This window comes from Diabrotica virgifera, chromosome 1 (assembly GCF_917563875.1).
Source record: "Diabrotica virgifera virgifera chromosome 1, PGI_DIABVI_V3a".
Taxonomy (NCBI): Eukaryota; Metazoa; Arthropoda; class Insecta; order Coleoptera; family Chrysomelidae; genus Diabrotica; species Diabrotica virgifera.
In genome coordinates, this window is record NC_065443.1 from 293613741 (window position 1) to 293626987 (window position 13247).

Here is a 13247-nt window from a genome sequence, read left to right on the forward strand (position 1 = left end):
GAGCGACAAAAAAACGCATCTTTTGATGGAATTTTTGTTAAACGGTTTTGTCGCATGTCGCTTTCAGATAAAATTTGGTAAATAAATCAGTGGTCATTCTACTGTGCAACAAGGAAGTGTATTGATATAAAATGGATAGGGCCCCCGTAACCGGGCGTGCGACGCACGCGGGCGCAACCCCGAAAGGGCGCCAATACGAAGGTTTGGTGAATAAGAAATATTTATTTTAAATGAGATCTTTTTTTAATACAATCTTAATTTTCATTTTTTATGGACTCCTGGAGAAATCTCAAAAATCAAATATTGTGACTCAAATATTAATACTGAAAAAATAATTAAAATATTATTTTATATTTGGTGTTAATAGACAATTATTAGGTACCTACTTACTACTATTATTGTGTTTTTAAAAACAATATAATATCCGCATATATGTTTTTCAGTATTAATGTTTTCTAAAGTATAAAATAATATTTAGTGTATGGTGCATAGTTCCAAATATTATTCAGTAATTATGGACTGTACCCCATGTACGTATTTTTCTCTTCCTCCACAAAAAGATGAGATATTATAAAACTACATGTTCCTGATTTAATTCAATTTAGATTCAAACACCGATTTAATTCAATTTAGATTTAAGCTATCGCTTTCAAGATTTAAGAGCGTTGGCGCAAAACTTCGGATCAATGTTTTTAAATGTACTCATTTGTTTCCGAATTCCGAAAAAACTAATAAATATTTTTAAAAAATTTAAACGCAGAATGAAAGATTACATTATTAAGGGCCGAAAGTCCATTAGAATAAACAAAAAGTTTTTTGAATGAGATATTTAAAATTAAAAATCATACTAAATTTTCTTTTTTTTACTCCTGTAACTTGTTAAAATAAACATTATAGAAGTTTTCAGGGACTTCGGCCCTCAGTAATAATGTAATCTTTCATTTTGCGTTTATATTTTTCAAAAATATTTATTAGTTTTCTCAGGATTAAAAAAATGAATACATTTAAAAAGCATTGGCCCGGAATTTTCCGCCTACGCTCGTAACTAAAATATTAATGTTTCATTTGTTTTTTTGTCATCATCAGCAAATCAGTTACAAGAAAAATAAAATTTGAGTTCTTGCAATTTCTGTTGTTTTATTACTAATAAAAAATATAGGCTTGTTTCATAAGTGGATATGGTAGATTTAAGGGCTCTAAAATATATGCCGCACACGGGGGCCCTGAAAATGGATCTGTTTTTTATATACTTGGTACACATAAATATATAATTAAAAAGAGAGGTTAAGGTGTTCACTCAATAAATCGTGCAAAAGAATCTTCAGAGCCACATGTATTATACACTACATAAAGAATTACGATTCTACAATGAAAAATTCTTTAATTATTAGGTACCATATTATGTCCTATGTCAAAAATTTAAAAAAGTTAAATAGCAATGGAGAGGGAATGCAACCTTGCTGTAACACTCTTTTAATTTTGATGTTCTCCGATAGGGTGTTATTTTATGCCCGCTGTGTGGTCAACGGCGTAACCAGGATGATCCTTAGGGGGAGGGGGTTACAACTACTGAAAGGTCTCTGGGGGGTATGGTGTTAAGCGTAAACAGCTCAAAGCACAGCCTAGTAGGGGGGTTATAACCGCCACAACCCCCCTGGTTACGCCTATGTGTGTGGTTATAAGTTTTCTATTCTTGTCTGTTCGCATTTGTTTCAAAATTGTCTTGATTTAGTCACAGTATAAAGAGGGAATCCCTCTTTATACTGTGATTTAGTCATGCCCTACTCCAGTGGCGGCTCGTGATTTTTACAATAGGGTAGGCTATAACTATAATATATCTATCCAAAAAATGTAATTTAAGGCCCTATTTTTGTTTTTGACCATTATTTTTTATCAGTGTGTCGCATTTAAGATGAAGACAGCCGTATATTTTGGCTATCAAAATAAATACAGATTTGAAGTTTTGCCTTATATACAGGTTGCAGGTTAAAGGCCCCGTCTCACCATCAAATAATTGACAGTTAATTTGATCAAACTTGACAGTCAAACTTGACTAGTGACACAAACTATACATACTAACTGTCACTTTGTGTCACTAACTGTCAAGTTTGATCAAATTAACTGTCAATTATTTGATGGTGAGACGGGGCCTTGAGATACTCGACTGAAATTATTTTTTTAAACGCGAATCCACAAACAAGGTTTGATATTTTGCTTCGCGTTAGAGATATCGAAAAAAGTTATTTGAACAAGTTGTTCCAAATATTATTCCAACCCCACAATACCAAATTTCATGATAAAATCCGCACTTTTAGTTTTTTCATTCTTTGTAGTCGGGACTCTAAACAATACTAACCCTAAACTGACCCCTACCTTGTTTTTCAAAAACAATACAAAAAATTTCGGTGCCCAAGCCAACCCCCCAGAAAAGATTTCTAGGTGCGCTACTGGAAGAACCTAACTTTTTTACTTCTTTTTGAATAAAATTATTATACTTAGAGAAAACAGACTCGTAAAATATAATCTTCCATTTTGCAGAAAATGGCTACACCTAATTAGAAAATTATTTGGAAGCACTAAAAACTGCGGAAAATAGCCTATAAATTAAAAATCAAAATACGAAACTTAAGCTATAATTTTTTTTAGAAATAAAATTTAACACAGACATATTAATTTTTTATTTACGACGTTTCATTAAAAAAATAGAATGTTTAGAAAATATTACTTTTTTTATCTAATGACGTCACATAATATATCAAAACAATCTTTAAAAATTGTTATGGGGAGACATGGGACAAATGAACTACTCACGTAGACCTTTAAATCTAACCTAAAAGTGTATGAGATGAGTGCTGTGTTTTGAAAATATTGTTTTAGATTTTATATGAGTCTCAGTAATTATATTTTTGGTGATATTAATTAAGAATGTCAGAAACTGCCGTTGTGGTAAAAGCCAAACCAGAAAGGAAAGTATTTAAGGCTACGAAAGTTACGAAAATTCCACAATCCTTGTTGAACAATCCTAAACTTCAATCTGCTATTGAAGGTTTGCCTAAAAACTATAACTTTGAAATTCCCAAAACGATATGGCGAATTCAGGAATTAAAAGCCAAGACGGTTGCTTTACAAATGCCAGAAGGTCTTTTGTTGTTTTCCACCACCATAGCAGATATAATAAAGGAGTTTTCTGGAGCTGATTCTATCATAATGGGAGATGTAACATATGGAGCTTGCTGCATAGATGACCTTACTGCTAAAGCTTTAGGAGTTGAATTACTAGTTCATTATGGCCATAGTTGTTTAGTTCCTGCTAACCAAACGTGTGGTATAAAAGTCTTATATGTGTTCGTAGATATAAAAATAGACCCCTTGCATTTTATCGAAACAGTTAAATTAAACTTTAAGAAGACTACTAAAATAGGCTTAGTAAGTACTATACAGTTTGTAACTACCATTCAAGCAGCAGCTACAAGACTCAAAGAAATGGAATATGATGTCTCAATTCCACAGTTCAAACCTTTATCTCCAGGAGAAATTCTCGGATGTACAGCTCCGGTCTTGAAATGTGCCGAAGTTCTTATATACATAGGTGATGGAAGGTTTCATCTGGAAGCAGCCATGATTGCCAATCCAAGGGTTCAAGCTTACAAATATGATCCATATTCCAAAGAATTTACTAGAGAATATTATAGCCACAGTGATATGGAAAAAATTAGGCAAAGTAGTATACAGGAAGCAACTAAAGCAGGCACTTTTGGTGTTATCATGGGAACTTTGGGCAGACAAGGTAGGTAAATCTTAACACATTGACCTACAACTACAACTCTTTTAATATTAAGAGCCTGTGCTTCTAAACTGTCTACTAAAATTGATGTTGTTTGTTTCTGATTATGATCTGATTGTCATTATGAGAACGTATCTGCTATCCAAGCCAATGTCTCATAAAACTTCAACCAATATAGAGTGCTTAACACCATTAAATGCCTTTTAGAAGTCAATAAAACAACAGCATCTTCATGTCTAAAGATTGATCACAACCCATATATTGTTATTACATATATCCCAGGTGGACAAACTGGGAGTTAAATTCCCAATTTGTTATTGACTAAATAAGGTCCCAATGACCTCTGTGGACTGTATGTTATTTACCAACGCTTTGGTTCAAAAATCACACCCCATAAAGAGGTGGTAAAAATGTTATATCTAATCCTTTAACTAAGATTAAATTAATAAAGCGAGTTGAGAAAGTAAAGGTTTAATTATCCTAGATAAAAAAGGTTACAAAATAAAACAATAATTAAATTTAAAAAAAAGAACCAATCTAAACGTGTACTGAATATGGAGTCAAAATTCAAAATGTCTATGAACGTAAATTTATTTGAAAATGTTTACTCAAAAAGTTCTGTATAGCTACCATAGTCCAATTATTGCACTTCCCGGTGGCTGGTTTCAAGTCAAGGAACTTCTGCTGGTCGAAGTAATCTGCTGGTCTCGAACGGCCACGGCTCAAACTTAGCCCAAACACCACAAATCTGTTAGTTCTTCGCTGAATTTGGCGGTAATAAATTCACAAATACAATAAGTAGACTCCAATATAGTCTACTACAAACTGAACAGTTAGGTGAAATTTTGTATTTACTCCTGTATAAAATAAAGGAGTTAAGAACAATAAATGATTAAAAACACTTATTCAAAACAACAAAATACAATTTTTACGTATGGTCTACAAATTTTTAACCACACATATGTGTACAACTCTAATTGAGTCAGGGTACTGGCGATATATTTTTTAGCGAGTTGACGAGACGAGGACAATTTCTCGCCCGTCAGGCCAATAAAAATGGAACAACGAATCGACAAGTTCAATGTATGGCGTGCTAATATTAAATTTAGATTTTAAATACGCGTTTCCGGAACATTCTCCCCCCGCTGGCTTGTCCAGAGAAAACAATATTCAACTCAACATATATGCCTCACCAGAAGCCGCCAAAATTATTCCGAGTCCGGCCCTGTCCAGTTAAGTGTAGACTTGATTCAAGGCTTACAAAATATACTAAATAAAATACCTTACTATATTATGTATTGAATTACGTTAAACCTACAAAACGAAACTATACTAAAACGATAAAAAATATATATAAAATATAAATATGTACAAAATTCTGTAGAACTACAAATCGGAAGAAGGTAATCGACAAATCTTGGTGATTGGTCTCACATATTCTCCCGTCCGAGTTTTTACCTTGACGGACCTAACCTTTTGGTCTCGTCCCATATATGTTTCAACAATACGGCCCAGAGGCCAAAGTAATGGAGGATTTTCCTCATTTTTAACAAGAACCAATTCATTGACCTCAAGATTTTTAGTGCATGTTCTCCACTTTGGTCTATGCTGTAGCTGATTTAAATAATCAGTAACCCATCTGTTCCAGAACAATTGTTGTGCTTGCGAAATCTTTTGGTACACATCCAATCTATTTTCGTTGACCAAGGTAACATCCAACTCCGGGTATGCAGTTAAACTTGTGCCAATCAAAAAATGTCCCGGAGTGAGACATGCCATGTCGTTTGGGTCATTCGATAATTGTGTAAGGGGTCGTGAGTTTAGAATGGCTTCAATTTGCACGACCATTGTATAGAACACTTCAAAGGTAACAACATTTTTACCAAGTAATCGATAAATGTGAAACTTAGCGCTTTTAATTCCACTCTCATGTAAACCTCCCCAATGTGGAGCATTTGGAGGCAAAAATTTAAATTCTATTAAATTCTCTAGACAATAATTTTTTATACTACTATTTTGTTCTTTACTTATCAAAAATTCGTGCAATTCCTTAAGCTGATTACGTGCTCCAAAGAAGTTAGTTGCATTATCACTATAAATAACGGTAGGGTTTCCCCTACGGGAAATAAAACGTTTCAGGGCTAATAGAAAATCCTGAGTAGTCAGACTTGAAACCAATTCCAAGTGGACTGCGTGAGTGACTAAACAAACAAAAATAGCTATATAAGCTTTTGTAATTGGTGCTTTTCTAAGGTTAGAGCTTTTTATTAAAAAGTATCCACCATAGTCAATGCTTACCTTTCGAAAAGGTCTAGAGACAGTTACCCTATCTTTGGGAATGTCTGCCATAATTTGGGTCATTGGTTGACACTTAAAACGAAAACAAATCATACAGCGGTGTATCACTGTTTTAACCTCTCTTAAACCATTAAGAGGCCAGAATTTTAGGCGAAAGTTTGACAGAGTGGTTTGCGCACCTGCATGTCCTAATTTTACATGCATTTCTTTCAACATAAGCGAAACAATACGATTATGAGCTGGCAACAAAATAGGATGTTTCTGATCATATGGAAGGTCAGCATTTTCCAATCGTCCACCCACACGTAAGAAGCCGTCCTCTAGAGTGTACATGGGCGTCAATGCAGCTAAATTTTTATTTGAACAAACTTTATTTACTTTAAGGTCAGAAATTTCTTTACTAAAATATTGTTGTTGAAGCTCCCGTACTATGAGATTTGTTGCACTATCTAGTTCTCTGGGAGTTAAAACCTCTGTTAATCGATTTGGATCAGTTTTCGACAACCTACAGTTTTTTACAAATCGTAAAACGTATGCAAAAATACGTTGAGTCTTTTTAAGCGATGAATATCTTTCCGAAGCTAATAACCAAAAGCTATTTTCTACTTGAATATTAGACAATACGACCTTCTTTTCTTCGGAAATATTCTCCAAATCAAAATTCATTCTGAATTGTTCATAATTTATCTCTAATGACGATAAAAATGGAGGACCACGCCACCACATATGCGAAGGGACCAACAGCTCTTTCACTACTACACCCCTACTAGGCAAGTCTGCTGGGTTCCAATTAGATTTAACATGATGCCAAAGAAAACTTTTCCCTATTGACTGTATAGCTGCTACCCGATTTGCCACAAAAACATTCCACCTTGACGAACTTGAATTAACCCAATATAAAGCTATCTCTGAATCCGACCATATATGACATTCGTCAATCCTAATACGATCCTTAAAAATATCTATAAGAGAACTAGCCAACTGCGTACCCAAACTTATTGCACACAACTCTAATCTGGGAATCGTCATTTTTAACAAAGGTGCGACTCGTGATTTTGACGTAATTAATACCGAAGAGATTGATTCATTACTGTAAATCGTTCTCATATATACAACTGCTGCATATGCCGCTTCACTTGCGTCACAAAACACATGCAATTCTATTTTACAAGTGTCTGAATTTGTTAAAACGTAACGAGGAATACTTATTGTTTTTAACTGAATAAAGTCCAAGCAAAACTCTTCCCAAATCCTTAACAAATGCGGTTCTGTGATTTCCGAATCCTAACCAAAGCTTTTGAATTAAAATTTTTCCTCTAACGATAAATGGTGTCAACAAACCTAATGGATCAAAACATTGAGCAACCAACGATAAAATCTTTCTCTTAGTGATCGGTTTACTTTCCGCAATTTCCGGTACTACAAAGCTCAAAACATCAGTAGCTGGATTATATCTTAAACCAAGCACCTTATTAGAGTGTTCCTTTGACAGATCTATGTTCTGTAATTCGAAACTGTTTGAAACATTCTGATCCTTTTGTAACAACTCAGTAAAGTTTGAAACAATTTTGTGCAATGTAAATCCAGATCCATTAAGCACCGTACTTAAGTCATTATTTAGTTTATTCAATTCACTAACAGAATCACAACCCGCCAAGATGTCATCCATATACGTTTGTTCTGTTAAAATGTGCGAAACAAAAGGATAATTCGCTTGATTTTTATTTGCGATATCTTTTAGTACCCTAGTAGCCAAAAAGGGCGCGCAATTCGTGCCGAATGTTAATCTTTGCATCTCTATACACGATAGTTGTTCACTAACGTTATTTCTCCATAAAATATTTAGCAAAAATGTTTGATTTGGATTAACTTTTATTTGCCTAAACATTTTTTCAATATCTCCTATTAAAACAAATTTAAAAGTGCGAAATCGTAATAAGATATCGTACAAGTTAGGTTGTACCTGATACCCCTTTAGCATTATATCGTTTAGTGAGAGACCGGTAGAGGTTTTCCCACTAGCATCGAAAACAATTCTAACTTTAGTCGAAATACTGTCTTCGCGAATGACTGCGAAATGAGGCAAAAAATATTTATTAAAATTTTTATTATATTTTTTCAAGGGAATCACTTTGGCGTGATCTAGTTGCAAATATTCGTTAATAACCGATTTATACTCGTCGAAATGAGATTTATTTTTACCTAACTTCTTTTCTAGATTAAAGAAGCGGTTCTTAGCCATAGCCAGCGAATCTCCTAACTTTCCAAAAGAGTTAGGAGTACGAAAAGGCATATCTACTTGATATCTTCCATCTGGAAGTACAACTGTGCTATCTACAAATATTTTCTCCGCTATTAATTCATCGGAGTTCAAACTTGGCTTCTCTCTCGGAACGTCCTCAGTGCACCAAAATTTTTGTACAATGTGCTCGAGAGTCTCAGAATTTCCCGAAGAGATACACAATGAAACGCATGGTGATGCATCTTCACTTGTGTGAATAGATTCAAGTTGTTTAGTTCCAAAACATGCGTGATGTGCATGTGAATTCTTACTCGAAGGGTTTTTTATAAACGAAGTTGGTATTGTACCGGCTATAATCCATCCCATTCTTGAATTTTGAAGGGTTGGCATGTTTTCTCCCATGTGGTGCATACCATCTACCAATAATTTATAGCAATAATCTGCTCCAATCAACAAATGTATATCCGACGTCACGTAATATTGAGAATCTGCCAAAACAAAATCAGAGGGAATGCAAAGTTTTTTACTATCAATTTCAAATTGCGGTAATGGATTTGTTATTTTGCTCAAAATACCACAAGACATTCTCATTTTTTCTGAATTTACCGACGAATTTATTACGATATTGACCGTCTTTTGTGACCTCGTTAAACTAATTCCTAAACCATAAATCGACATATTCTTTTCCTGCGTAGGATATTTTAATTTATTTGCAAGCTCTTCGGTTATAAAAGATAATTGACTACCCGGATCAATTAACGCTTTGACCGAAATTTTACGACCATATTTTGAATATAAGAAAACATTTATAGTTCCCAACAGGACAACCGAATTTTTATTAGACATTGTCAAAGTCGTAAATTCGATACTCGCGTTATTACCATTACTAACATTTTTATCGTTTGCGAGGCTCGGAGAAGAATTTAATATTTCCGTTGTTTGCAATTCGGAACAAGGCGACAACGATCTCTTTGAAAAATGTAATAATGTCGAATGATTTTTTTGACATACTACGCAAGATTTTTTACTGGGACAGGCTGTGACGTAATGTTGGCCTTCAAGGCAATTAATACAAAGTTTATTTGTTTTAACAAATTTAAATCTATCAGAGACCGACAATTTTTTGAATTTTCTACAGTCGCAAATTAAATGATTCTGTAATGAACAGAAGTTACACGATATTTTTCCACTGTCTGTGGCAGATAAAACTCTATTATTCATTCTATTATAAGTGGGAGCTGCAGACTTATTTTTATTCGATGTAAATGCATCAGAATGCTTAACCGGTACTAAATTTTCGAGATGTGTTGCTCTTTCCTGAATTTTATTTAAAAATTTCTCAAAGGTGACTTCTACCTTTTGATCCCGTGAAAACTCCAAAGACCTTAGCGTAGCGCTATCAAGTTTTTGTTCTACTAACAATATAAGTATCCAATCTAATTTATCCTTATCAGTTAGATTTAAATTATCCAAAGCTTTAAGTTTATTAGACACATGAACATATAAATCTCTAAGTTGTATGTGATTTGCATTTTGTGGTACCGGTTTAAAATCAAGTAGTTCCGAAAATAATGTTTTAGTCAAATTATATTTATTTCCATACCTCTCTACTAGAGTATCCAAAGCTAACTTTAAATTTTTTGCAACAACCGGAAAATTTGATATTAATTTAGCCGGCTCACCTCTAACATATGATTTTAAATACATCAGTTTTTGAATATCTGATAATGAATAATTTTTTAAAATTGTTATATCGAATATTTGAAAAAACGAGTCCCATTCCGTTATTTTACCTGAATACGGTTGGATTGAAAACTCCGGAAGTCTAACGGCTACTGGCGATACATTTTCTGTTGAGCTTGTGCTAACTGACTCTAAATCTAAACTATCTTTAGACAATAAATCTAGTTTCGTGCTTAAAATGTCAAAACATTCCAAATAAAGCGCGTCGGTCTCTTCTCGCGTTTCTAATTTGCCTCCATCGGACAATGTGCCTTCTAAGTAGTTATAACCGTCATTAAAATTATGAAATGCTTCTTTTAGCATATCTAGTTTCACGGCTATTGCAAATTTACTATTTATTTGATCTAAATGATCACGAATCCAAGTTTCTACGCGAGTAATATTCGATTTACCCGTCTTTTTCTTTGAACGAGCCGTTGCTTCATCCATTTTTATCAACCAAAATATAAAATAAGTATAAATTGAAAATTGGATATAAAACCTGTACTATTTCTCAAACTCTACCGTTTAGATCCGGCTCGAAGGACCATGGACAAACTGGGGGTTAAATTCCCAATTTGTTAATGACTAAATAAGGTCCCAATGACCTCTGTGGACTGTATGTTAGTTACCAACGCTTTGGTTCAAAAATCACACCCCATAAAGAGGTGGTAAAAATGTTATATCTAATCCTTTAACTAAGATTAAATTAATAAAGCGAGTTGAGAAAGTAAAGGTTTAATTATCCTAGATAAAAAAGGTTACAAAATAAAACAATAATTAAATTTAAAAAAAAGAACCAATCTAAACGTGTACTGAATATGGAGTCAAAATTCAAAATGTCTATGAACGTAAATTTATTTGAAAATGTTTACTCAAAAAGTTCTGTATAGCTACCATAGTCCAATTATTGCACTTCCCGGTGGCTGGTTTCAAGTCAAGGAACTTCTGCTGGTCGAAGTAATCTGCTGGTCTCGAACGGCCACGGCTCAAACTTAGCCCAAACACCACAAATCTGTTAGTTCTTCGCTGAATTTGGCGGTAATAAATTCACAAATACAATAAGTAGACTCCAATATAGTCTACTACAAACTGAACAGTTAGGTGAAATTTTGTATTTACTCCTGTATAAAATAAAGGAGTTAAGAACAATAAATGATTAAAAACACTTATTCAAAACAACAAAATACAATTTTTACGTATGGTCTACAAATTTTTAACCACACATATGTGTACAACTCTAATTGAGTCAGGGTACTGGCGATATATTTTTTAGCGAGTTGACGAGACGAGGACAATTTCTCGCCCGTCAGGCCAATAAAAATGGAACAACGAATCGACAAGTTCAATGTATGGCGTGCTAATATTAAATTTAGATTTTAAATACGCGTTTCCGGAACACCAGGTTTTTAGCAAAAAGATTTCTTTGTGTTAAATATAAATTTATTACAATAATTTCTCTTTTCCAAACTTTTGAAATTCAACATCTATCTAGTTTCTACTACTCATATTTAACCTTTGAAAGTAATTTTTGTTTTCATCATCATCATCATTCTCTTTGCCTTATCCCTATGCGGGGTCGGCTTCCCTAATTGCATTTCTCCACACAATTCTATCTTGGGTCATATCAATGTTAATCCCCTTTACCAAAATGTCCTGCCTTATCGTCTCCCCCAAGTCTTCTTTAGTCTTCCTCTCCTACTCAGTTTCACTATCAGCAATTATACCAACTCCATTTCTGGTGTTACTACTCCCTACATACCACAATTTATATCCATCACCTAGTTCTTTCGCCCTTTGTCCTTTCCACCTAGTTTCCTGAATACAAGCAATTTGAACTCTTCTTCGTTTGAGCGCATCCACTAACTCCAGACTCTTACCTGTAAGACTACCAAGATTCCAAGACCCTATCCTGATTTTTCTAACCTGCAATGGTGTAACCCCTGAGATAGTCCTCACCCGGAGATCCGAATGGAGGCTCATTTTACTTCCGGAACATTTTACCTCAGGAGATGCCATCATTTCAGTATAAGTTTTTATTGCGTTTGGAGAAGGTCTTTTCATTATTATGGCCTGAAAAGATTTTTGGATATTTGATGCCTGAATGCCTTTTCTATCAGCACCATACCCTGCCCTGTACGTTTAGCCAATACACCTCCAATGCAACCAAAGTGCAGTATTACCCCACACCCGCCTGGATTTTTCTGTATAGGCCAGGATCCCTACTGTAAGGACTGCCCTATAAGCCAATGTATTGTTGCCCGTATCCCTCCACTAGGAGGCACGTACTTCATTCGGGATACCTTTGAAAGTAATTTTTGTTTTCATGATTACCAAAAAAACTCATTTTATTCAAAAATATTTTTCCTATTTCAGGTAATCCTACTGTTGTTGAACATTTGAGAAAGAGATTAGAAGAAACAAATAAGAAGACTGTGGTGATTCTTCTTTCTGAAATATTTCCTAGCAAAATAAAATTATTTAAGAACATTGATGCCTTTGTGCAGATAGCATGTCCTAGGTTGTCAATTGACTGGGGAAAATTTTTTGACAAACCTGTAATTACACCCTACGAAGCAGCCATTGTTATAGGTGATGCCAAATGGCATAAAGAAGAAGCTAGTTATCCAATGGACTTCTATGCCAGTGCCAGTTTAGGACCATGGACTCCCAACCATAAGCCGGATGCTGATGGATTGAACAAATGCTGTGGAAAATGTTTATAAAATATTAAATTTAGTTAAAAAAATAAACTATTTATTAAAAGGCTTGTTTTATTCTATTATACACAAGGGGTTACATGAAAGGTTCTATAGTCCGTCCCACCTTGACTTTACAGTATAGGTAGGGTTACCACAATTTATTAAGGCCAAATCTGGACAGGGGTAGTCCAAGGAAAAACATATCCTTACCCTTGCCTTATGACACCCCCAAAGTTAGTATTAGTATTATCAGCACAAAAGCAAACTACTTTTGAATCAATAGAGTACTTTTTAATACATTTTAAAACATGTTCTACTAAAAGATCAGATGTTTCCCCCCGAAGTTCATCAAAAAATAAAAGTTTCACGTTGACACCTTCATTTTGCTTAAAATAACGAACACATACCGAAGTCAGTTTGATTTCGTTTCTGTTTGAACTATAAATTGTAACCGTAATAAAATTTGCATCTTTGAGATCATCGAGTAATTTGTTTAATA

The 13247-nt window shown here is 34.2% G+C and overlaps 1 protein-coding gene across 1 annotated transcript; it reads left to right on the plus strand.

Moving 5' to 3' along the window:
* The first annotated feature begins 2810 nt into the window (after window positions 1-2810).
* LOC126885346 (2-(3-amino-3-carboxypropyl)histidine synthase subunit 1) lies at window positions 2811-12812 on the plus strand. The gene is made up of 2 exons (XM_050651906.1): window positions 2811-3787; window positions 12423-12812. The coding sequence occupies exons 1-2, from the start codon at window positions 2926-2928 to the stop codon at window positions 12770-12772; spliced, it is 1212 nt and encodes a 403-aa protein (XP_050507863.1). The 5' UTR covers window positions 2811-2925; the 3' UTR covers window positions 12773-12812.
* The last annotated feature ends 435 nt before the right edge of the window (window positions 12813-13247 follow it).